The sequence below is a fragment of the Thalassophryne amazonica genome, chromosome 18 (assembly GCF_902500255.1).
Source record: "Thalassophryne amazonica chromosome 18, fThaAma1.1, whole genome shotgun sequence".
NCBI lineage: Eukaryota > Metazoa > Chordata > Actinopteri > Batrachoidiformes > Batrachoididae > Thalassophryne > Thalassophryne amazonica.
This window is the reverse complement of record NC_047120.1, coordinates 37573594-37597984: the sequence shown is the minus strand read 5'-3', so window position 1 is coordinate 37597984 and position 24391 is coordinate 37573594. Positions and strand designations below refer to the sequence as shown.

Below are 24391 nucleotides of genomic sequence, written 5' to 3'. Positions count from 1 at the left end.
AAGAGGCCACTGAGAGGCTGAGAGACTGCTTCAGAACCACAGACTGGAGCATGTTTCAAAACTCTTATAGTGAAGACATCAACGGCCTGACCCAGTGCGTCACTGATTACATGAACCTCTGTGTAGCGAGCACTGTGCCCACCCGGAGGGCACGGTGCTTCCCCAACAACCACGCCTGGGTGACCCCAGAGCTGAAGGCCCTGATGAACCAGAAGAAGAGGGCTTTCAACTCAGGAGACAGAGAGGAGCAGCGTAGAGTCCAACAGGAGCTCCAGGAGGAACATCCCTGCAGTCAAGAAGGTGTATGGAGGGAAGATGGAGGAGCAGCTGGCCCGGAACAACATCAGAGACGTGTGGAGATGCCTCAAGACTGCCTCCGGATTTAGGCAGGGTGCCAGCAAGACTGCAGATGGGGATTCTCGGTTCGCAGAGGAGCTAAACAGTTACTTTAACCATTTTGGCTCCTCCACACCTGCCCCCCCGCCTGCTCCAGGCCTTCCACATGTCTCCAGCAGCCAGCCCTCCAGTCCCTCTGACCCCCCACCTTCTACCCCCTGGTCACCTCCACCGCACCCCGGACCTCATCCCTCCCCCCCATGACTGTATTCAGCACCAGCCCACCTCAGCTCACACCCCAGCTCCCCCTCCCACTCACCCCCCTCACTGTAACTCTGACTGAGGTGAGAGGCCAGCTGCTGCGGGTGAAGCAGAGGAAAGCAGCAGGACCTGATGGGATCTCCCCGAGGCTGCTGAGGACCTGTCCAGATGAGTTCTGTGAAGTCCTCAGCCACATCTTCAACATGCGCCTCAGCCTGGGGGTGGTCCCCACCCTGTGGAAGATCTCCTGTGTGGTCCCGGTTTCCAAAACACAGCACGTCAAGGAACCGGCCCACTACAGACCAGTTGCCCTGACCTCCCACCTCATGAAGATCATGGAACGGCTCGTCCTGTCTCACCTCTGCACCGTGGTGAGTGACACCTGGGACCCACTGCAGTTCACCTACAGGCCCAACATCGGGGTAGATGATGCTGTCATCTACCTACTGCAACGAGTGCTCACCCACCTGGAGACCGGCAGGAGCGCTGTGAGAGTCATGTTCTTTGATTTCTCCAGCGCTTTTAACACTATCAGACCGGCACTGCTGCGGGGGAAACTGGAGGATGCAGGTATAGATGGACACCTCCCTGCCTGGACCATCGACTACCTCACTGACCGCCCACAGTACGTGCGGCTGCATGGCTGTCAGTCTGAGGTGGTAAGGTGCAGCACCGGGGCCCCCCAGGGCACTGTCCTCTCGCCTTTGCTCTTCACCCTCTACACCTCGGACTTCACCTACAACACAGACAACTCCCACCTCCAGAAATTCTCTGATGACTTCGTCATTGTGGGTCGCGTGTCTGAGGGGAACGAGTTGGAGTACCGGTCGGTCATCACAGACTTCCTGGACTGGTGTGAGCGCAACCACTTGTGTCTCAACACCAGCAAGACGAAGGAGATGGTGATCAACTTCAGGAGGAAACCACCACCTCACCCACCGGTGAACATCCAGGGGGAGGACATAAAGACTGTGGACAGTCTCAAATTCCTTTTCAATCCCAGTCATGTTTACGAGGTCTATTAGAAAAGAAACCGACCTTTTTATTTTTTTCAAAAACTATACGGATTTGAATCACGTGCGATTACATCAGACAAGCTTGAACCCTCGTGCACATGCATGAGTTTTTTTCACGCCTGTCGGTTGCGTCATTCACCTGTGGGCAGGCTTTGAGTGAGCACTGGTCCACCCCTCCCATCGGAATTCCTTTGTCTGAGAACTTCCTGAGAGACTGGCGCTTTGCTTGATCAAAATTTTTTCAGAAACTGTAAGGCACATCCAAGTGGACACCATTCAAGAAATTCAGACGGTTTTCAGTGAAAATTTTAACGGCGCGCCCCGAGCCACTGTAGTCAGCCTGTTTCGAGCTGAAAACTTCCAAATTTAAGCCTCTGTTGACCCAGGACATCGTGAGAGAGCAGAGAAGTTTCAGAAGAGGTCGGGATCAGCAGTTTATCCAGACATTCCACTGTTTAAGGAGATTTTGTAATGAAAGACGTGCGGACGGATTCGCGTGTCGACACGCAGCCACTCATCGCACGGCGCCACAGAAAAACACCTCCGTGTTGATAACCATTCGTAAGATTCAGGCGGTTTTCAATGGCTTTCAGTCGAGTGAGTATCCAAGAAATTGTTTAACAGCTGGGCATGTTCAAACTTGTCCTGTGAGACTTTCAACGGAGGTGTTTTGCTGTGGCGCCACGCCATGAGCGGCTGGGTGCCAACGCGCGAATTCGTCCGCATCCGTCCGGCGCCGTGGGCTGTCCTTAAAGCGATAGTAACACTCCTTAATCTCTCATCAGCCGTTAAAATTTTCACCGAAAACTGTCTGAATTTCTCAAATGGTGTCCACTTGGATGTGCCTTACAGTTTCTGAAAAAATTTTGATCAAGCAAAGCGCCAGTCTCTCAGGAAGTTCTCAGACAAAGGAATTCCGACGGGAGGGGTGGACCAGTTCTCACTCAAAGCCTGCCCACAGGCGAATGATGCAACCGACAGGCGTGAAAAAAACTCACGCATGCACACGAGGGTTCAAGCTTGTCTGACACAATCACACATGATTCAAATCCATATAGTTTTTGAAATAAAATGATAAGGTCGGATACTTTTCTAATAGACCTCGTATATATATGCATATGTATATGTGTATGTGTATAGGTATGTGTGTGCATATGCATATATATATATATATATATATATATATATATATATATATATACACACAGTCAACAAAAATATAAACGCAACACTTTTGGTTTTGCTCCCATTTTGTATGAGATGAACTCAAAGATCTAAAACTTTTTCCACATACACAATATCACCATTTCCCTCAAATATTGTTCATAAACCAGTCTAAATCTGTAATAGTGAGCACTTCTCCTTTGTTGAGATAATCCATCCCACCTCACAGGTGTGCCATATCGAGATGCTGATTAGACACCATGATTAGTGCACAGGTGTGCCTTAGACTGTTCACAATAAAAGGCCACTCTGAAAGGTGCAGTTTTGTTTTATTGGGGGGGGATACCAGTCAGTATCTGGTGTGACCACCATTTGCCTCATGCAGTGCAACACATCTCCTTCGTATAGAGTTGATCAGGTTGTCAATTGTGGCCTGTGGAATGTTGGTCCACTCCTCTTCAATGGCTGTGCGAAGTTGCTGGATATTGGCAGGAACTGGTACACGCTGTCGTATACGCCGGTCCAGAGCATCCCAAACATGCTCAATGGGTGACATGTCCGGTGAGTATGCTGGCCATGCCAGAACTGGGACATTTTCAGCTTCCAAGAATTGTGTACAGATCCTTGCAACATGGGGCCGTGCATTATCCTGCTGCAACATGAGGTGATGTTCTTGGATGTATGGCACAACAATGGGCCTCAGGATCTCGTCACGGTATCTCTGTGCATTCAAAATGCCATCAATAAAATGCACCTGTGTTCTTCGTCCATAACAGACGCCTGCCCATACCATAACCCCACCGCCACCATGGGCCACTTGATCCACAACATTGACATCAGAAAACCGCTCACCCACACGACGCCACATACGCTGTCTGCCATCTGCCCTGAACAGTGTGAACCGGGTTTCATCCATGAAGAGAACACCTCTCCAACGTGCCAAACACCAGCAAATGTGAGCATTTGCCCACTCAAGTCGGTTACGACGACGAACTGGAGTCAGGTCGAGACCCCGATGAGGATGATGAGCATGCAGATGAGCTTCCCTGAGACGGTTTCTGACAGTTTGTGCAGAAATTCTTTGGTTATGCAAACCGATTGTTTCAGCAGCTGTCCGAGTGGCTGGTCTCAGATGATCTTGGAGGTGAACATGCTGGATGTGGAGGTCCCGGGCTGGTGTGGTTACACGTGGTCTGCGGGTTCACCATTTCCCTCAAATATTGTTCACAAACCAGTCTAAATCTGTGATAGTGAGCACTTCTCCTTTGCTGAGATAATCCATCCCACCTCACAGGTGTGCCATATCAAGATGCTGATTAGACACCATGATTAGTGCACAGGTGTGCCTTAGACTGTCCACAATAAAAGGCCACTCTGAAAGGTGCAGTTTTATCACACAGCACAATGCCACAGACGTCGCAAGGTTTGAGGGAGCATGCAATTGGCATGCTGACAGCAGGAATGTCAACCAGAGCTGTTGCTCGTGTATTGAATGTTCATTTCTCTACCATAAGCTGTCTCTAAAGACGTTTCAGAGAATTTGGCAGTACATCCAACTAGCCTCACAACCACAGACCACGTGTAACCACACCAGGCCAGGACCTCCACATCCAGCATGTTCACCTCCAAGATCATCTGAGACCAGCCACTCGGACAGCTGCTGAAACAATCGGTTTGCATAACCAAAGAATTTCTGCACAAACTGTCAGAAACCGTCTCAGGGAAGCTCATCTGCATGCTCGTCGTCCTCATCAGGTTCTCGACCTGACTCCAGTTCGTCATCGTAACCGACTTGAGTGGGCAAATGCTCACATTCGCTGGCGTTTGGCACGTTGGAGAGGTGTTCTCTTCACGGATGAATCCCGGTTCACACTGTTCAGGGCAGATGGCAGACAGCGTGTGTGGCATCGTGTGGGTGAGCGGTTTTCTGATGTCAATGTTGTGGATCAACAGGGCCCATGGTGGCGGTGGGGTTATGGTATGGGCAGGCATCTGTTATGGACTAAGAACACAGGTGCATTTTATTGATGGCATTTTGAATGCACAGAGATACCGTGACGAGATCCTGAGGCCCATTGTTGTGCCACATCCAAGAACATCACCTCATGTTGCAGCAGGATAATGCACGGCCCCATGTTGCAAGGATCTGTACACAATTCTTGGAAGATGAATTCTTGGAAGTTCTTGCATGGCCGGCATACTCACCGGACATGTCACCCATTGAGCATGTTTGGGATGCTCTGGACCGGCGTATACGACAGCGTGTACCAGTTCCTGCTAATATCCAGCAACTTCACACAGCCATTGAAGAGGAGTGGACCAACATTCCACAGGCCACAATTGACAACCTGATCAACTCTATGCGAAGGAGATGTGTTGCACTGCATGAGGCAAATGGTGGTCACACCAGATACTGACTGGTATCCCCCCCAATAAAACAAAACTGCACCTTTCAGTGTGGCCTTTTATTGTGGACAGTCTAAGGCACACCTGTGCACTAATCATGGTGTCTAATCAGCATCTTGATATGGCACACCTGTGAGGTGGGATGGATTATCTCAGCAAAGGAGAAGTGCTCACTATCACAGATTTAGACTGGTTTGTGAACAATATTTGAGGGAAATGGTGATATTGTGTATGTGTAAAAAGTTTTAGATCTTTGAGTTCATCTCATACAAAATGGGAGCAAACCAAAAGTGTTGCGTTTATATTTTGTTGAGTGTATATATATATATATATATATATATATATATATATATATATATATATATATATATATATATATATATACATATTCTATTTCTATCTCATTTCTTATGTCTTGTACTGTTACAAGTATTATTATTATTGCTTATCTTGCACACACTGTTTGATGAACATTTTCCTTTACTTGCACCCACCCTGTGTTTTCTTAAGAGCTGATGTAACGTGAATTTCTCCTCTGTGAGATCAATAAAGTTTATCTTATCTTATCTTATGATACATTGATGCTGAGAGCCCTCACCTCCCTGCAGTGTCCACTCAGTGACCTTATGGCTGAAAGTGCCCAAACCCGCCCCATTGTAGGCGGCCACCTCAATCTCATAGTTTGTCCAGATGATGAGGTCTTCCAGCAGCAAGTTGGTCACATCTGGGCTGGAAATGTTCTTGATCTGGTAGTCAACCGGCAACCCTGTAAGGCGATACCTGAGACACACATTTAACGTTGATCTTTAGGTAAAAAAAAAGCAGAATCTAGAAAAGATGATGTGCACAAGAATGGTGTTTTAGAATCATGGATATTTAAACAACAAAACAACATAAAACCCCAATTAAGAGCAATAAAATATTGCTTTGGCCAAACCTTGCAGTACACTAGTCTCCCTGGAAGGGGGAGACAAAGGACCAGTAAACAACACCCTTTAAATCACTGACTGTCCTCTGAAAAACACCTGCTGTTTCCTATGGATGTAATAAAATAATTTTGAAAGCCCTAATAAGATGTTCATAGTGTTTACATGAATTTTAACATGCGGCCAGTTGCAGATACAGTGATTTTATATTAGTGGTGCTACAAATGAGGCTTTAAAAATGACTGCACTCTGATTAATTCAAGTGTCTTACTGAAGAAAATTAATTGATGGAAAATTAAGCAACAACAAGTTGAAAGTACATTTGGTTAGATAAAGACAGTACAAAAAGCAGGTACATTATTGTGTTTGTTTCCATTTCTTTTAACCCACAGTGCAAATTCAATGTCAAAATGAAGCCAAAAACATCAATCAAAAGCACAGGCATTGATTACAATCCCATTCTAAGAGCTGTTTTATTGACCTGGAGAAACCTTGTGCTGGATAAAACTGAATGCTTCCTATTTTGCCTTTTTAAAGCGGTTGTACACAATACAAAGGAAATGAAAAGTGACAGAGTAGGTGGAACAACATTGATATTACCGAACGGTGTAGCCCCGAAGAATGCCATTCTGGTGGCTCTCTGGAGGTGGCTGCCACTGGATCATGATGGACTGGTTGGTCCTACCGCTGGCGATGACGTTCTGTGGTGGAGCACTTGGGGGTTCTTCTGGCAGAGAAACACTACAGAGAGCACACACGAAGAAAAGGAAGAGCGAGAGCAATGAGATGTCGATTCTTTGTCATTATTAAAAAAGGTAGTATCACACCTGTGAAAGTCCAACATGGTGACAAGGTGTATTTGCCTGAGCTCACAGATCCTAATCATCCCACTTCAGATTTCTAGGACTCCACAACTGCACATTGGAGACTTTCCATGACCTAAGGGATGAGTCTTTTTGGATGGATTGCATCACTTGATGGATTAATTCATTGAATGGATGATGTCTGTTGACATACTGTATATACAAGATTCCACTGCTGTGGGGTGAAGCAGTCCGACTCTTTCGATTGAATATGGGCGTTTTATGGAGTGTCTCCAATGAAAGAATTTTGGATGCTCGTATGAATGGACTTCCATCTATCTATCTATCTATCTATCTATCTATCTATCTATCTATCTATCTATCTATCTATCTATCTATCTATCTATCTATCTATCTATCTATCTATCTATCTATCTATCTATCTATCTATCTATCTATCTATCTATCTATCTATCTATCTATCTATCTATCTATCTATCTATCTATCTATCTATCTATCTATCTATCTATCTATCTATCTATCTATCTATCTATCTATCTATCTATCTATCTATCTATCTATCTATCTATCTATACACACAAGGTTGGGTAGGATTACTTTGAAATGTAATCCAAAAGTAATCAGATTACACGTAATCCAAAAGTATGTACATACATACATTTGATCCACATGTATTCTTTCAAAGTAATCCTACCCAACCTTATATATATATATATATATATATATATATAATATATATATATATATATATATATATATCAAATCAAATCAATTTCATTTATATAGCGCCAAATCACAACAAACAGTTGCCCCAAGGCACTTTATATTGTAAGGCAAAGCCATACAATAATTACAGAAAAACCCCAACTGTCAAAACGACCCCCTGTGAGCAAGCACTTGGCGACAGTGGGAAGGAAAAACTCCCTTTTAACAGGAAGAAACCTCCAGCAGAACCAGGCTCAGGGAGGGGCAGTCTTCTGCTGGGACTGGTTGGGGCTGAGGGAGAGAACCAGGAAAAAGACATGCTGTGGAGGGGAGCAGAGATCAATCACTAATGATTAAATGCAGAGTGGTGCATACAGAGCAAAAACAGAAAGAAACACTCAGTGCATCATGGGAACCCCCCAGCAGTCTAAGTCTATAGCAGCATAACTAAGGGATGGTTCAGGGTCACCTGATCCAGCCCTAACTATAAGCTTTAGCAAAAAGGAAAGTTTTAAGCCTAATCTTAAAAGTAGAGAAGTAAATGCAGTGTTGAGGCTGTCATTCTCAGCATCTGTGTGGATGTTAAAATCGCCCACTATAATTATCTTATCTGAGCTAAGCACTAAGTCAGACAAAAGGTCCAAAAATTCACAGAGAAACTCACAGTAACGACCAGGAGGACGATAGATAACAACAAATAAAACTGGTTTTTGGGACTTCCAATTTGGATGGACAAGACTAAGAGACAAGCTTTCAAATGAATTAAAGCTCTGTCTGGGTTTTGATTAATTAATAAGCTGGAGTGGAAGACTGCTGCTAATCCTCCGCCTCGGCCCGTGCTACGAGCATTCTGACCGTTACTGTGACTCGGGGGTGTTGACTCATTTAAACTAACATATTCATCCTGCTGTAACCAGGTTTCTGTAAGGCAGAATAAATCAATATGTTGATCCATTATTATATCATTTACTAGCAGGGACTTAGAAGAGAGAGATCTAATGTTTAATAGACCACATTTAACTGTTTTAGTCTGTGGTGCAGTTGAAGGTGCTATATTATTTTGTCTTTTTGAATTTTTTATGCTTAAATAGATTTTTACTGGTTGTTGGTGGTCTGGGAGCAGGCACCGTCTCTACGGGGATGGGGTAATGAGGGGATGGCAGGGGGAGAGAAGCTGCAGAGAGGTGTGTAAGACTACAACTCTGCTTCCTGGTCCCAACCCTGGATAGTCACGGTTTGGAGGATTTAAGAAAATTGGCCAGATTTCTAGAAATGAGAGCTGCTCCATCCAAGGTGGGATGGATGCCGTCTCTCCTAACAAGACCAGGTTTTCCCCAGAAGCTTTGCCAATTATCTATGAAGCCCACCTCATTTTTTGGACACCACTCAGACAGCCAGCAATTCAAGGAGAACATGTGGCTAAACATGTCACTCCCGGTCCGATTGGGGATATATATATATATATATATATATATATATATATATATATATATATATATATATATATATATATATTTTTAGGTATGTAGACACAGTCAACAGAATCTGAAGTTCAAATAGCATCAGAATGGGGAGGGAAGGTCATTTAAGTGAGTTTGACCATGACGTGGCTGTTGGTGCTGGATGGATTGGTTTGAGTATTCCAGATACTGTTGATCTACTGCTATTTTCAAGCATAAACATCTCTAAGATAGACAGAAAATGGCCAAAGAAGAATGCACTCAAGTGAGCAACAGTTTTCTGGGTGAAAATACCTTGACAGTAATGTCAGAAAAAAATGGCCAGACTGGCCAGACAGACCACTGGTTTCAAGCAAGGTATGCAGCAGATGATCTCACACGTTAAACTTAGAAACAGATTATAGTACTTCGTGTCCAGTGATAGAAGACTACACTGGGTGCCACTCCTGTTAGCTATGAACAGGAAAGCTGGGCTACAGTGGGCACAGTCTCATCAACACTGGACAATGGAAAACTTGAAAAATGTTGTCTGCTTTGATAGGTATGAATTCCTGCTGCAACATTTGGATAGTAGGGTCAGAATTTGCATGAAAGCATGGATCTGTCCTGCTTTGTATCAACAATTCAGGGTGGTGGTGATGGTGCAGTGGTGAAGGAAATGTGTGATTTTATCATGTCAATATGGACCCAAACCTCAGAGGAATGTTTCCAACACCTTGATAAATGTATGCCATGAAGAAATAAGTCAGTTCTGAAAGCAAGATGTACCACCAGGGTAACTTCATATCCAGTTGATATCTCATTTTTCAGTAAATAAAGGTTTATTGTTATTACTTTTATTGCTGTTTCTACGTCCTTGCCCTTTGAGGTTGAGAGACAACTGATAGGAGCTTATGGAGACATGAGGTAACTGGACAGAGGTGCTTGGTAATAATACAATAACATGCTTTTGGAGGGTGGTATGCATTTTCAGAGGCCCGACGTTCACACCCAGTCGCCCAAAATGACAGATATTCACCCTCATCTAACTCAGGCGAATACCTGTCATTGCAGGTGATTGGGCGTGAACGGAGGGACTCAGAAAATGCATATTGCGCGACAACAGCATGTTATTTGCATTATTATCACTTTTTACTGAGATACACAACACCTAATGCGTACATAAAAAGTTGACTCACTTAACTTGTGTTGTGTCAGCTGGCGCGCGCGTTGCTCTCCAAATTCGGCAGTGCGTCCTCATCAAGCAGGCTATGATACCGGCCTTGCAATGCCCCGGTAAAGTGATAATAATGGCAAATACTGTTGCAGGAGAATAAAGGTCCAAGTATTTTGGGTCCTGAAACTTCCCTTCTTCACATATTTTTGTGAGACATTTGCCACTGAACACTACCATAGGTGAGGACTGAGGACAAATCTGGCACAAGGTCTCTTTTTAAGATACTTGGGTACCATTGGAATTACTTGGTGTCAGGATCACTTAGGAACACCCATAAAGCATTCCAGTTGCTTCAGCAACCCCAGCAATTCCAAAAAATACAAGGTGATGCCCAAGTATCACTTGACTCACAGATAGATATTTACTTTTGGGAAGTGGAGATGGCCCATTGGCCAAGACATTTCTGTCGTGTGGTGGATGTTGCAGCATTTAACACCAGCAGATGCTCCCAAAACCTGACCTATCCACTTCCAACCTGGCTCTAAAGTCTGGCATTGAATGATGACACCGCATAAGTGCCCAATCACCACATGAATCTTGTAAAGCTGTCCAAGAGACAGTAGCATTTGGTCAAAAAGGCTATCTGATGAAGTATGTTGCAACCTTAAAAAATCTTACAGCTCTGAGAATGTGCGAAAAGGTAGGTATGAATTATATGTCATGTATCTGTTTTAGTCTGTCACTCCTCACTGACTGAGAGGACAAGCCAAAATGATATTACAGAAAACATATTGCATGACAGACGGGATTACTGACTAACAGCCAAACATTTCTCACTGTTCTGGCAAATTAAACTACATTAAATCAAACCAGCACTGACTATTTTGGTGAATGTGAATCACACAGTCCTGGTAATTTACTGAAAAACAACCTGCATCTTAAAAAAAAAGTATAGCCACAAAGACACAGAGCTTTGCATACGTCAGTAATATTATACGTCCTGTGAGAAATAAACTTGGTGTGGTATAAATACATAATGGCAGAAATACTGTGGATGTGGGAGTGCAGCTGATAAATCCTATGAGCAGATAGTGTGACATCAGCGTTTGGCTCACCGGTCTGTCTCCTTGCTGAACTGTCCCTTTCCCACATCATTAACAGCACAGAGGCGGAACTGATAAGAACGAGCAGGGATCAAGCCATTGACCGTCACTGCCGTGGACTCTGGCTCAATGTTGGCCAGCAGGATGGCCCAGGGAGCATCTAGGACAAAGAAAACCAGCAGAAAGCTTGTAAGATTTTGAAAGACACATGATTATTGTTAATTGCTAGCCATTAAGCCACCATTTCTAAAGTAAAACATTAAATTGGAAACCGTTAGATACTCAAAGACTCCGTACACCCACCGCATGTGAATCTAGCAGCAAATCTATCATGTGCACCTCAGTATTCCAAGGACAAGCATACAATTAGTGGAGTCAGTCAGTGAGTCTGTAAAAAAACAACTGCATATTCAGCTCTAAAATTAATAGATAATAACAACGACCAGTGAACGTCACATTCGGGTCCATTTTGGCATCTTTTAACCTGTGCAATGACCATAACTTAAATGAGTTGCTTATGAATACTTGTTGCAAATCACAGGGTCTTGGTGGCCACTTAGGCCAGTATTCCTTGTATCTATATTCATACTATCACTGGAACACATCTTACTAGAGTTTTGCTAAAGATGCATTTATTTGTTTGAATCATGTCTTCTCAGAAGCTACTGAAGGCATCAACACCAAAATTGAGAGACATGGGTATTTTGATCCTTACATTGCCTTTGAGGGTGGTGCTTTATCCCATGGCCCTGAAGCCCATTGGTGCCAGGACTTATCCTGTGGTATCACAGCATGAAGCGAACGAAAGTCTACTACAACTATCCCTGCTCAAAACACTAGTCTATTGCAGACTACCTCTCCAGCCAAGACTGGTACCCATTTATAACAGGGTGGACTGGGACAAAGCAGAACAGTGTCTTGTCCGAGGACCCAGACAGGTAGTGCGCCCGTGAATCTAACCCGACTGTAGAAATTGGAATGCCCTCCAAAGCCTACTCATGCCCCAAGGTCCTTAGAGCAAGGTCCAACATTTGTGAACCCAGCTCATTTGGGTGACCACCTGCTTTGGCCACCACAACAACAATAATCAGAATTTACAAGAGAAGCAAAACGGGGTACAAGGTGATGGTCTAGTAGTTAAGTGTTGCGCTTGAGACCAGAGGATCCTCAGTTCAAACCCCAGCCTGACCGGAAAATCAGTAAGGGCGCTGCATGGCAGCACCCTGACATCAGTGTGCAAGTGTGTTTGTGTGAATGGGTGGATGTGACGCATAATTGTAAAGCGTTTGGAGCGTCTGATGCAGATGGAAAAGCGCAATATAAATGCCCATAAAACTCCATTTGCCATTTACAAGGAATTTCTCACACACACAATAAAAACCAAAACAAGAAATAAGAACAATAAATAAGAAAATAAACACATAAAAACAATACGCAATAAAACAATGTAAACAATTAACATAAGTAGAGCATGGTAACACTTGTAATTTGTAACACATACAAAACAAAATCATTACCGTCAGTAAACAAAACAATCTGCCAGAATATTCATACACATGAACACCATCAAACTACAGTGGGCTATCAATAAAATGCTGAAATGTTCATTGGCAACCCAATGCCACGCTTCACTAGCATAAAAAAAAAAATGGATGCAATTAGAGTGTCTCTCCAACAATCATGGCAATCATTAACGATGCAGGCGAAGAATGACTCAGCAACTATGTTCAATGCAGTCATAAGAGAGAAAATAAACACTCTCATTGTTTGTTTGAATCCACCAAGGCTATTGAAGATATCACCACCAAATTTGGCAGGCATAGGTATGTATTTTGATCCTCAGATTGCTCTTAGAGTCAAATATTCTATATCAGCCCTGAAGCCCATTGGTGCCAGTACTATAGCATGACGTTGTTGAGAGTTTACTACTTCCCCTGGATGGGATGCTAGTCCATCGCATGTTAATTCCCCAGCCAAGGCTGGTACCCCTAAACTGGATGAACTGGGTCAAAGAAGATGAAATTTCTTGTCCAAGGAGGTAGACAGCTGGTTTGACTAGGAATCACTTCCAGTTCTACATATTGGTAGTCCAATATGTAGTATATATATATATATATATATATATATATATATATATATATATATATATATATATATATATATATATATATATTGATCTCAGGGCATTCATTTGTAATTTGGTTGCCATGACATTGAAAACTGTAAAGTTTTGTGTTTTCCCTACATATTTAGACATACTATTCAATTTCAATCCATTCTTCACTGAGATTCTTGAAGATACTGATGCCAAATATATCGACCACATGTGTTGTGATTCCTACATTGCTGTTGGAGGTATCATTTGTAATTTTGTTCCCATGGCATACGCGTACGTGCCAACCTGACTCCCGAAAGGGCAAAGAGGGTGCTGGTTTATTTGTCACCACCAACTCCACCAGGTAATTTCACTGATTAACAGCAGTTCATCCGGGATGAGTTCATCAATGAAATCACCTGGTGGAGTTGGTGGTGACAAATAAACCAGCACCTTTTCTGGAGTCAGGTTGACACATATGCCATGGTCATGAAAAAATTGTACTTTTGTGTTTATATATATTTTGACTTCATCATACTGAAAAATGAGGAAGCTGGGCCCCTTGTGTGACTTGTTATGCAGAGAACCAAGGTCACTATCATGTGACCAAAATGCATCAATGAAATAGTCATAGACTGTAGATAACTGCCTCGACTAGCATCACATAATAGGCAATTCAAAAATTACATTTTTGGATTTCCATAGGACTTAAGAATGAAAATAATATATTCTCCTGTATATCAGGCTTTAGAGTCCTTTTCACACAGTTTGAGCATATAATATGAATTTAAAATATAATATTTTATCAATATACTGATTGACCACTAGGGGTCACTCACATACCACCACTGCTCCGTGGACCACTCTGAGAAATTGTGGACTGGACCTTAAACCCCTGCCAAACTATTTGCTTTAGAACATGTCTCTAGCGACGCGTGCTGGGGTGAGGTCTGTCCAGTAGTCCTTGTGCGGTCATGAAATCGCTTTCAAACACCATATGACCCCAAAGAGGTGCTCAGAAGCTGCCAGGACCTTACAAGGTCGTCTCGGTGTCCTCTCACAAGCCACCATGGTCGTAAGGGTTGGCTTGAAGTATGAAGCTGCACCTGATTTCTGCAGAAGAGTTGTCAAGCCCAGAAGATGCACAAAGACTATACAGGCCATGCAAAAACACCTCACAGAGCACCCCGTGACTGCGCCACGGGCACGCAATGACCGCAACATTTTTTGCCGCGGCAACAACAGATTGCCCACTGCACCATGACCGGTGATATGCGTTTGGATGTAAACTCAGAAAAAAAAGAGCAATATCATTTCAATGTCACAGCGATGGGTGCAATGATCGGGGCGGTGTGCTGGAATTTTTATGACTAAAGTTCATTTTATAAAGTTCTGTTATAAAAAGTTCCTTGTCAATTAATGTCCGCCAGAAAATTTTGTACATGTTCAAATCTGAACAGATCAGGCAGAAAGATTTATCGTATACTTTTCTTGTAGTTGATGGTTCTTTCTGGGCTTCTGAAAGCTCCAGTGTCAATTCAGTACAAGCGGACAAGCAGCCCGACTGTCACCGTAAGCGCGCGTCACGTCAAACAAGTAAAATGTGCCTCGATCACTATTATGAGGACAAGCTGTAGCATTAACTATCTAATAAGCTGTCACCACGGAACACAAAACAAGCTAAATATCAAATGAATCCTTTTTCCATGTTTGGATTATGCGTGCATGTGCGTGTTAATTTTGCCACTGCTGTGAGCCTGACAGCACCTGCCTGAAACACCTTGCATGGAATGTTTTAATATACAAGTCAATACATTAACTTCATTATGGACTCCACGTCATGTGGAGCCGTGTGGAGCTCCAGTCAACAGAAAAAAAGTGAGTTTTCTGAAAAGGACAACTGTCATGTGACTTTTATTCAGGTCTTGCACTGGTTTTTAAACATCTGTTTTTATTTTTCATGGCTGTCAGTTGTTTTTCACCCATAGAAAGTCCAGTGAAGATAAATCCAAACTGATGACTCTCTCTCTCTCTCTCTCTCAAAATCCAGCATATGTCAAAAACATGACTGATTTCTGTGGAAATGTGACGTTATCTAAGAACACACACAAGAGCAGCTGAAGAGTTACAATCCCAATTCCAATGAAGTTGGGTCATTGTGTAAAATGTAAATAAAAACTGAATACAATGATTTACAAATCCTCTTCAACCTGCATTCAATTGAATACACCACAAAGACAAGATATTTAATGTTCAAACTGAAAAACTTTGTTTTTGTGTAAATATTTGCTCATTTTGAAATAGATGCCTGCAACTCGTTTCAAAAAACCTGGGACAGTGGCATGTTTACCACTGTGTTACATCACCTTTCCTTCTAACAACACTCAATAAGCATTTGGGAACTGAGGACACTAACTGTTGAAGCTTTTTAGGTGGAATTCTTTCCCATTCTTGCTTGATGTACGACTTCAGTTGTTCAACAATCCGGGGTCTCAATTGTCCTATTTTGTGCTTCATAATGCATCACACATTTTCAATGGGTGACAGGTCTGGACTGCAGGCAGGTTAGTCTAGCACCCGCACTCTTTTACTATGAAGCCACACTGTTGTAACATGTGCAGAATGTGGCTTGGCATTGTCTTGCTGAAATAAGCAGGGATGTCCCTGAAAAAGATGTTGCTTGGATGGCAGCATGTGTTGCTCCAAAACCTGGATGTACTTTTCAGCATTGATGGTACCATCACAGATGTGTAAGTTGTCCATGCCATGAGCACTAACACACCCCCATACCATCACAGATGCTGGCTTTTGAACATTGCACTGATAACAATCTGGACGGTCTTTTTCCTCTTTTGTCCGGAGGACACAACGTCCATGATTTCCAAAAACAATTTGAAATGTGGACTCATCAGACCACAGCACACTTTTCCACTTTGCATCTGTCCATTTCAAATAAGCTCAGGCTCAGAGAAAGTGGCTGCGTTTCTGGATGTTGTTGATGTATGGCTTTCGTTTTGCATGGTAGCATTTTAACTTGAACTTGAAGATGTAGTGACGAACTGTGTTAACTGACAATCTTTTTCTGAAGTGTTCCTGAGCCCATGCGATAAGATCCTTTGCACAATGATGTTGGTTTTTAATGCAGTGCCGCCTGAGGGATCCAAGGTCACGTGCATTCAATGTTAGTTTTCAGCCTTACCACTTACGTGTAGAAAGTTTTCCATATTCTCTGAATCTTCTGATTATATTATGGACTGTAGATGATGGAATCCCTAAATTCCTTGCAATTGAATGTTGAGAAACATTGTTCTTAAACTGTTGGAGTATTTTTTTTCATGCAGTTGTTCACAGTGGTGATCCTCACCCCATCTTTGGGGATGCTCCTTTTATACCCAGTCATGAAGCTCACAATTATCAAATCAAATCAAATCAATTTTATTTATATAGCACCAAATCACAACAAACAGTTGCCCCAAGGCGCTTTATATTGTAAGGCAAGGCCATACAATAATTACGGAAAAACCCCAATGGTCAAAATGACCCCCTGTGAGCAAGCACTTGGCGACAGTGGGAAGGAAAAACTCCCTTTTAACAGGAAGAAACCTCCAGCAGAACCAAGCTCAGGGAGGGGCAGTATTCTGCTGGGACTGGTTGGGGCTGAGGGAGAGAACCAGGAAAAAGACATGCTGTGGAGGGGAGCAGAGATCAATCACTAATGATTAAATGCAGAGTGGTGCATACAGAGCAAAAAGAGAAAGAAACACTCAGTGCATCATGGGAACCCCCCAGCAGTCTAAATCTATAGCAGCATAACTAAGGGATGGTTCAGGGTCACCTGATCCAGCCCTAACTATAAGCTTTAGCAAAAAGGAAAGTTTTAAGCCTAATCTTAAAAGTAGAGAGGGTGTCTGTCTCCCTGATCTGAATTGGGAGCTGGTTCCACAGGAGAGGAGCCTGAAGAGAATAAAATTGGTCCTAGCACAGAACCTTGTGGAACTCCATAATTAACCTTAGTCTGTGAAGAAGATTCCCCATTTACATGAACAAATTGTAATCTATTAGATAAATATGACTCAAACCACTGCAGCACAGTGCCTTTAATACCTATGGCATGCTCTAATCTCTGTAATAAAGTTTTATGGTCAACAGTATCAAAAGCAGCACTGAGGTCTAACAGAACAAGCACAGAGATGAGTCCACTGTCTGAGGCCATAAGAAGATCATTTGTAACCTTCACTAATGCTGTTTCTGTACTATGATGGATTCTAAAACCTGAGTGAAACTCTTCAAATAGACCATTCCTCTGCAGATGATCACTTAGCCGTTTTGAAGAATTTTTGAGAGAAAAGGAAGGTTGGAGATTGGCCTATAATTAGCTAAGATAGCTGGGTCAAGTGATGGCTTTTTAAGTAATGGTTTAATTACTGCCACCTTAAAAGTCTGTGGTACATAGCCAACTAATAAAGATAGATTGATCATATTTAAGATCGAAGCATTAATTAATGGTAGGGCTTCCTTGAGCAGCCTGGTAGGAATGGGGTCTAATAGACATGTTGATGGTTTGGATGAAGTAATTAATGAAAATAACTCAGACAGAACAATCGGAGAGAAAGTGTCTAACCAAATACCGGTAACGATAACGATATGTCTTTGGGATGGTTATGAGTAATTTTTTCTCTAATAGTTAAAATTTTATTAGCAAAGAAAGTCATGAAGTCATTACTAGTTAAAGTTAAAGGAATACTCGGCTCAATAGAGCTCTGACTCTTTGTCAGCCTGGCTACAGTGCTGAAAAGAAACCTGAGGTTGTTCTTATTTTCTTCAATTAGTGATGAGTAGTAAGATGTCCTAGCTTTACGGAGGGCTTTTTTATAGAGCAACAGACTTTCCAGGCTAATTGAAGATCTTCTAAATTAGTGAGACGCCATTTCCTCTCCAATTTACGGGTTATCTGCTTTAAGCTGCGAGTTTGTGAGTTATACCACAGAGTCAGGCACTTCTGATTTAAGGCTCTCTTTTTCAGAGGACCTACAGCATCCAAAGTTGTCTTCAATGAGGATGTAAAACTACTGACGAGATACTCTATCTCACTCACAGAGAGTGTCACATTAGTGTCTTCAGTTCCCAAATGCTTATTGAGTGTTGTTAGAAGGAAAGGTGATGTAACACAGTGGTAAACATACCACTGTCCCAGCTTTTTGAAATGTGTTGCAGGCATCCATTTCAAAATGAGCAAATATTTGCACAAAAACAATAAAGTTTATCAGTTTGAACATTAAATTTGTGGTGTATTCAATTGAATATAGGTTGAAGAGGATTTGCAAATCATTGAATTCTGTTTTATTTACATTTTACACAATGTTCATTGGAATTGGGGTTGTACAAAGAAAGTTGTTTATGTTTCATCTCTGTGGATTGCATGCATTTATAGTGCATCCAGCAAGTTTTCACAGTGCTATACATTTTCCACGTTTTATGTTACAGCCTTATTCCAAAATGGATGAAATTCATTTTTTCCTCAAAATTCCACACACAATACCCATAATGACAATGTGAAAAAAACATTTTTAGGATATTTTTACAAATTTATATACATAAAAAAATCCAGTTGCATCGTGTTTCCACTGATCATCCTTGAGAGTTTCTATAGCTTAAGTGGAGTCCACCTGGGGTGAATTAAATTGATTGGACATGATTTGGAAAAGCACAAATCCCACAGCTCACAGTGCATGTCAGAGCATGAACCAAGAAAAAAGTCAAAGGAATTGTCTGTAGACCTCCAAGACAGGATTGTCTCGAGGCACAAATCTTGTACAGGTTTTGCACTGCGATTTTATGGCACTTTAATTATTTGTACTTATTTGTACAGTATTGTTGTCCTTGTTGTCTTTGTGGCCCTTACAGGTCTGTTTTTGTTGTATGTGGCAGCTTCCTGTGCTACGTCCTAAGACAAATTTCCCAGAGAGGGACAATAAAGTTTATCTTATCTTGTCTTAAATATGGGGAAGGGTACAGAAACATTTCTGCTGCTTTGAAGGTCCCAATGAACACAGTGGTCTCAATCATCCGTAAATAGAAGATGTTTGGATGCACCAGCACACTTTCTAGAGCTGGCTGCCCTTCTAAACTGAGTGATTGGGGGAGAAGGACCTTAGTCAGGAAGGTGACAAAAAAAACAAAAAACAGATGGTCATTCTGTCAGAGCTCCAGCATTCCTCTGTGAAGAGAGGAGAACCTTCCAGAAGGACAACCATCTCTGCAGCAATCCACCACTCAGGCCTGTATCGTAGAGTGGCCAGATGGAAGCCACTCCTTAGTAAAAGGCATATGGCAGCCTGCCTGAATTTGGCCAAAAGGCACCTGAAGGACTCTCAGACCATGAGAAGCAAAACTCTCTGGTCTGATGAAACAATGATTGAACTCTTTGGCGTGAATGCCAGGTGTCATGTTTGGAGGAAACCAGGCACCATCCCTACAGTCAAGCATGGTGGTGGCAGCATCATGTTTTCGGGATGTTTTTCAGTGCCAGGAACTGGTAGACTAGTCAGGATGAGGGAAAGATGAATGCAGTAATGTACAGAGACATCCTCGATGAAAACCTGCTCCAGAGCACTCCTGACCTCAGACTTGGGTGATGGTTCATCTTTCAGCAGGACAATGACCATAAGCACACAGCCAAGATCTCAAAGGAGTGGCTTCAGGACAACTCTGTGAATGTCCTTGACTGGCCCACCCAGAGCCCAGACCTGAATCTGATTGAACATCTCTGGAGAGATCTGAAAATGGCTGTGCACCAATGCTCCCCATCCAACCTGATGGAGCTTGAGAGGTGCTGCAAAGAGGAATGGACAAAACTGCCCAAAGATAGGTGCACCAAGCTTGTGGCATCGTATTCAAGAAGACTTGAGGCTGTAATTGCTGCCAGAGGTGCATCAACAAAGTATTGAGCAAAGAGTCTGAATACTTATGTACAAGGTCTGTTAGAAAACTATCCCACCTTTTTATTTAAAAAAAAAACTAAAGAAACACGTGAAAGACGTGCGGAGGAATTCACGCATCGGGACGGAGCCGCTAATGGCGCACAACAAAAAGCACGTCCGTGTTGGAAACCATTCGGAAGATTCAGACGGCTTTCGGTGGCTTTTCAGTCGAGTGAGTATCCGAGAAATTGTGTAACAGCTGGGCATGTCACAACTTGTCCTGTGAGACTTCCAACACGGACGTGCTTTTTGTTGTGCGCCATTGCGGCTCCGTGCCGACGCGCAAATTCCTCCGCATGTCTTTCATTACAAAATCTCCTGTAACAGTGGAATGTGCCGCAAAAGTGCTGATGTCCACCTCTTCCACAATTTCTCTGGTAGTCAGACGACGTCCCGGATCAACACAGCCTTCACTTTGGAAATGATCTGGTCGTTTCAGCCTGTCGATGGCCACTCGGAGCGCAGCGCGCCCTGCACCACTGTGTGCCATCTTTAATCCGGTTGTAATGATCCTTAATCTGTGTGATGCCCAGAGTAACTTCACCGAAAGCCGTCTGAATCTTCCGAATGGTTTCCACCTGGCTGTCTCTCACAGTTTCTGGAAAAACTTGATTCAGCGCTGCTCCAATCGCTCAGCCATTTTCCTGACAATGAAAATCCGACGAGGGCGGTGGACCAGTGCTCACTCAAAGCCTGCCCACAGGTGAATGACACAACCGACAGGCGTGAAAAAACTCACGCATGCGCACGAAGGTTCAAGCTTAGCTGATGCAAGCGCATATGATTCACATCCATATAGTTTAAAAAAAAAAAAATAAAAAGGTTGGATAGTTTTCTAACAGACCTCGTATATGCAATTTCTTAGTTATTTATTTTTAATAAATTTACAGAAATTAAAAAAAAAAGTTTTTCTTGTCATTATGGGTGTCGTGAGTGGAATTTAGAGGAAAAAAATAAATTTCATCCATTTTGGAATAGGTGGTAACAAAATGTGGAAGGTGTGAAGTGCTGTGAATACTTTCCGTATGCACACAAAGCTGCATGACAGACTCACAACTGCCACTGTCCTGTGTAAATAGGGCTTTACCTAGTTTCCTACTTTCTTTGGGTTTTTCCATGTGATCATCCAGATTTTTGAAGCAGTTTTCACTCTATTTTTTTTAAAGAGAAATAAACATTGAATTGTCATGTTTCTTTCAGTTTCCAATGTTGCATAGCACTATACAGTGGGAGGGCATTTCAGTTGCAATTTAGTCTAACAATAAGCCACAGTTAGGAATATATCATACACAATGCTACATCAAGAAAACTAACAACAGCTTTCAAACTAGAATGGAAGGTACACTGGAATGTCTTTTGTGGTGAAACCAGTAAAAAATCTTGTGTATAAAATGTAATGAAGGTACTAGTCAAAGCAATTTGTATCATGTTGAATGGTTGTTATTGAGATTAGAAAAAAAAGAGAAAACATCCAATTTGAAAGAAATAAAAAGCTCCAACACATATTAGCCCCCACCCCAACCTCCTGGCCCATTGCCTCACTCTTCCACCAGGGTTCTGGCAAATTGGTTGAGCAGGGCTATTTCTGTTTTGTTTTTTATTGATGAAAATGTCAGAAAAACACACACTATCTTACAAAGTGAGAAAACAATTTCAAATCTGCCCTATTTTCAAGATACTGTCTAAAATTTAATGCAATTTTTTCCTTGGAAATGCCCCATTCCACGAAAATATTCCTTTAGTGGTGAAGGGAATAACTGTGAGAAGGGATTTTTCACTTTCATGGTGACAGGAATTTTAATCACAGCAGGTCACTTTAGTATTCAACTATGTATAGTACGTAAATTCAAGTTAGGCTTAAAATAAATGAACATTTTTTTTTTATTAGGTTCATACACTGCACAGTCATGGTTTTGCAACCAGTTGTGTGCGTGTGTATGTCTGTTCTACCCTTACCTAATTTAGCGAGCAAGCCAACGCAGTTTACTGGGGTGTGGCTATTGCAGTGCACAAGCAGCTACTTGGACACATAGGTAAGAGCAAGGACAGCAGTGAGGGTGTTCATCCAAAGGACATGGTTGACTTTAAAACTAAAAGGACTATCTCTATTACTAAACCCTTACACCCTAAACAATATCACATGTTGTGCAGCATACACATTCTACAGCATACATGTCTACTTATTAAAAACATGTACAATCCATTTAAAAAGCATTCAAATATTGTCTAAAATTAGTTTCAAATGTCCAAGTCCACAGTGCAATATATAACAGCTGCAACATTGAAATAAACCAAGATTGCGCAAATATATGATAAAAAATACATATTTCCGGGTGCCAAGATGAAAAAATGGCCACCATCTGAAAAATTGATGTAGCAATTGGCTTTTTTTTAAAGACATGCACCAAGAAGTACAATTGTGCTAGTTTTGTTGCTTGCATCACAAAATAAAAGATTCTTACGTTATAAGCATTTATCTGCTGCACTAAAAAACAAACCCTTCCTCATGATATCTCTGCATCAAACGCCGCAACATGCATGATAGTAGCAAATAGTTTGCCATCATTTGGTATCATTGGTTCTATCACTGACTATGTCCTTGAAATTCACTGCCTGCATTCCTGATGATAAATACAATTCATAATATAAACTTTATAAACTTATATCTCATTGTGCATTGTGGGCATCTGCTGTTTGATACCTTTCTTTGATTATTATTTTTAATCCTTTTCAAATTTGTGCTCTAATCCCCCCACCACTCCCAATTTTAAAAGCATTCAAGCTCTTTGGGAAATGCAACAGGATCACAGATGCCCAGGTCCTTCGCAAACCTCCGCCATCACTAGTTTCCAATTCCACAAATTTTTACCTTGGAAAAAAAATTCAAGGTCAAAGTCCTGTTAGAAGTGGCTTTACATAAGCTAAAATATAATACAATGTACAAAAGAATCAAATATCCTCTAAATCCGCAATATAGCTCAGATGCGGAGCAAACAGTCTCTTCATTGGGCCTCATGTATCAAAGTTGCGTACTTGTGGTGTAAATTTACGTAGTAAACCTGAAGTACACCAAAGTTGCCGTGACATGTATCAAGCAGTGCGCACCTGCCCATTTCCGGTGTACGCCTGACGTGACCTTGATAAATGCGGCGGGTGAAAACAATCGTAATTATAATAAACACGCCCATAAATATTCAGACCCCGCTTCAGACACACCCTCATTTTACGACATGGAAGCCAGGAAGACGGCAAAGAAAAAGAACTCCACCAATCACGATGCGTGCCAACAGAGCATCAAAAGCGGCCCTCGTATCAATTGTTTTGTAGTATAATCATAAAACTGTTACAGTGGTCCCTCGTTTATCGCGGGAGTTACGTTCTAAAAATAGTCCGTAATAAGCAAAACTGCGACTTAGTCAGCGTTATTTTTTACAATTATTATAGACGTTTTAAAGCTGTAAAACCACTTTTACACTTTCTCAATCAGGCATGAACATTTTCTCACTTTTCTCTCATGTGTAAACACTCTCAAAGTTCAAACCTTAGTAAAAAAATAAGACCAAACTGTTTTCAGGCCCAAACATTTGTTTGAGAAATAAAAATAGAACGTTTTCCTATAAATAATTATGATGGCTTTTAGAACTAACGAATTTAAACGATCAACCTACGAGGTTGGACAGAAGAAATTATTCATAGTGACTGACCAGTATTTCACATTTCCTCTGATCGCGCCTCTGCGTCCTGACGCCGCGCCTTTTTCCACTCACACCTGGCTGCAGGTGTCTGTGTCCGTGTGACAAACACAGTTAAGAGTAGTTGTTGGCGCTCTTTTTTCTTTTGGGCGAGAAGATTCTTATAACAGACACGCAGAACACAGAACACTGTAAAAAAAAAAAGGCATGCAAAATTGGACTAAAAACTCCGCGAAACGATGAGGCCGCGAAAGGTGAACCGAAAG

The 24391-nt window shown here is 42.2% G+C and overlaps 1 protein-coding gene across 1 annotated transcript in view; it reads right to left on the bottom strand.

Moving 5' to 3' along the window:
* Nucleotides 1–24391, bottom strand: part of sdk2b (sidekick cell adhesion molecule 2b) — a 1022446-nt gene that overhangs the window by 143345 nt on the left and 854710 nt on the right. Inside the window, exons 16-18 of the mRNA XM_034194673.1 lie at nucleotides 11371–11518; nucleotides 6710–6850; nucleotides 5782–5963 (exon numbers count right to left, since the gene is read on the bottom strand). Of these exons, the coding sequence (XP_034050564.1) occupies nucleotides 5782–5963; nucleotides 6710–6850; nucleotides 11371–11518 (471 nt within the window). The remainder of the gene's footprint in view (nucleotides 1–5781; nucleotides 5964–6709; nucleotides 6851–11370; nucleotides 11519–24391) is intronic.